At 37.3% G+C, this 2,425-nt stretch overlaps 1 protein-coding gene across 1 annotated transcript; it reads left to right on the plus strand.

Annotated features, from left to right (window-relative positions):
* Window positions 1-703: 703 nt before the first annotated feature.
* LOC108525618 (neuroligin-4, Y-linked-like) lies at window positions 704-1,291 on the plus strand (the record flags this gene model as incomplete). Its single annotated transcript, XM_017866533.1, has 1 exon — window positions 704-1,291. A coding segment is annotated over exon 1 (472 nt), but the record flags the coding sequence as incomplete, so codon positions are not given.
* Between the last annotated feature and the right edge of the window lie 1,134 nt (window positions 1,292-2,425).

Here is a 2,425-nt window from a genome sequence, read left to right on the forward strand (position 1 = left end):
CCTTAGGAAAAGTGAAAATTGTCTTAAACATTTGATAAAAAGTTATTTTGGGAGTACCCAAGTATTGATAAACCATCTGGTAAACAATAGTGAAATTGGTAGGTGTCCTTATTATCACCTGCATAACCTGTATAATTCTTGAACATCTGTTTGTTCATTCAACACAGATGTGTTGAGTGTTTTTTAAATATCAGGCATTGTTCCAGGTGATAGGATGTACAGCCGGAATTTTAAAAAGTGATAGACACTAGGCATGGTGACTCCCGCCTATAATCCCAACACTTTGAAAGTTTGATTGAGGAGGATCCCTTTAGGCCAGCCTGGATAACACAGGGACACCTATGTCTACAAAAAATCCAATGCATCTCCTGGACATACTGGTGCATGCTTGTAGTCCTAGCTACTCAGGAGGCTGAGGTGGGAGGATGACTTTAGCCCAGGAGTTGGAGGCTGCAGTGAGCTGTGATAGCATCACTGCCCTGAAACTTTGGCAATATAACAAGACACCATCTCCAAAAAAATTAATAAATAAAGACAAGTGATGTTTTTGATATTGCTGACTATCTGGACATGGCACTATACACATTCCTGTACAAATGAATAGGAATTTCATAGAGAGATGTTGAGGGTTTCATGGAAGAGCCAGCCAGTGTTCTAGGCGGTCATTGTGTGGCTTCATTATTTTTGTCTGCTTTCTTCCTCCATTAGGTTGCATTGGAGTTTTTGAAAGCCTTGTCTCTTTGCAGGCTCACCTCTGAACTTTGTCTCCTTGGAGCCACCTCACTGATACAGCTTCGGATGTGGATGTGGATTTGAACCATGTCGCGGCCCCAGGGACTGCTATGGCTCCCTTTGTTTTTCACCTCGGTCTGTGTCATGTTAAACTCCAATGTCCTCTTTTGGATAACTGCTCTTGCCATCAAGTTCACCCTCATTGACAGCCAATCACAGTATCCAGTTATTAACACAAATTATGGCAAAATCAGGGGCCTAAGAACACCATTACCCAGTGAGATCTTGGGTCCAGTGGAGCAGTACTTAGGGGTCCCCTATGCCTCACCCCCCACTGGAGAGAGGCGGTTTCAGCCCCCAGAATCCCCGTCCTCCTGGACTGGCATCCGAAATGCTACTCAGTTTGCTGCTGTGTGCCCTCAGCACCTGGATGAGAGATTCTTATTGCATGACATGCTGCCCATCTGGTTTACCCTCAATTTGGATACTTTGATGACCTATGTTCAAGATCAAAATGAAGATTGCCTTTACTTAAACATTTACGTGCCCACGGAAGATGGTGAGTACCCCATTGGAACAGAAAACAATACCTCTTGGGCAGGGTGTAGAGACATTTGCCAGGAGGATTGTATAAGGTCTCGTGCATGATCTTTTCTATAACCTGTTTATTTTATTTTAATTTATTTTTCATATTCCAAATGTAGTTCTTGCAGCAGCTTACCCCGTGTTCCACTTGTATATATTGGACCATCTACTGGATGGACAAAACTATCAATAGTGACTTTAATTATTTTCTTATATTGCCTAATTAATGTTTTATAGTTTTATTTGCAGATGAAAATTAATATGAGCATATATTGTTGCATGTTATACCTGAATCATCTGTAAAGGAATGAATCTATAGAAAACAATAGAATTAAGTACAATCTCACGTTCCAGTTTACAAACTGAAAGATAGAGAAAATGTTTCTTATGCCATAATGACTTGAGATATTGGCATCTTGAGTCTTCAAAGAAAACTTTATTTTTAATCTATAAGTAAGAGATAGTTCATACAATGGCTGTATTTCATAGTTTAGAATCCATTTTCTTAATGTAAATTTGGACTTTGTTTTCTTCCAATATCCACTACAATCATATGATAAAATATAGTCGGATGATTCTAGCTACATTAGAGACTTATGTGTTTCTGTTTTTAAAAATTTCCTCTTTTTTCTATAAAACACCAATGAAAGTCTGTAAACACAATAACATTTAATATATTAACCCAATGCTAATAAAACATGAATAGCTTTATGTGTATATAGTTTTCAAATTCAGATTTCCTAGGAAGATTAGCCAGACTAAAGTTTAATTATCGGTCATTCACTAAGTGAATGAACTCTGCATTCACAACAAGATATTGAAACGTTGGCATCACGCTGATTCTCTCCAAAGACCTTCACTTAGTCAGTATCTCAATTCATTTCGGTGCTTTTTTTTAGCAGAATAGATAGTAATATTATTATTTGGAATTCAGAATTCTACTCTTACCACTCACAATCTCTACTTTTTTTGCTTAGCTTTGTCTTTCTGCCTTGATCAGATCTGCTAAAATTTCTACATTTCTGCTTTCATAAAATGTGTAGATATATTTAAAAATGCAAAATAGACTTTATTTCAGGTAAATATTTATCCTTAAATTTAAGAAATA

Source organism: Rhinopithecus bieti, unplaced genomic scaffold (assembly GCF_001698545.2).
Source record: "Rhinopithecus bieti isolate Rb0 unplaced genomic scaffold, ASM169854v2 scaffold_77767, whole genome shotgun sequence".
In the NCBI taxonomy this organism is placed as follows: Eukaryota; Metazoa; Chordata; class Mammalia; order Primates; family Cercopithecidae; genus Rhinopithecus; species Rhinopithecus bieti.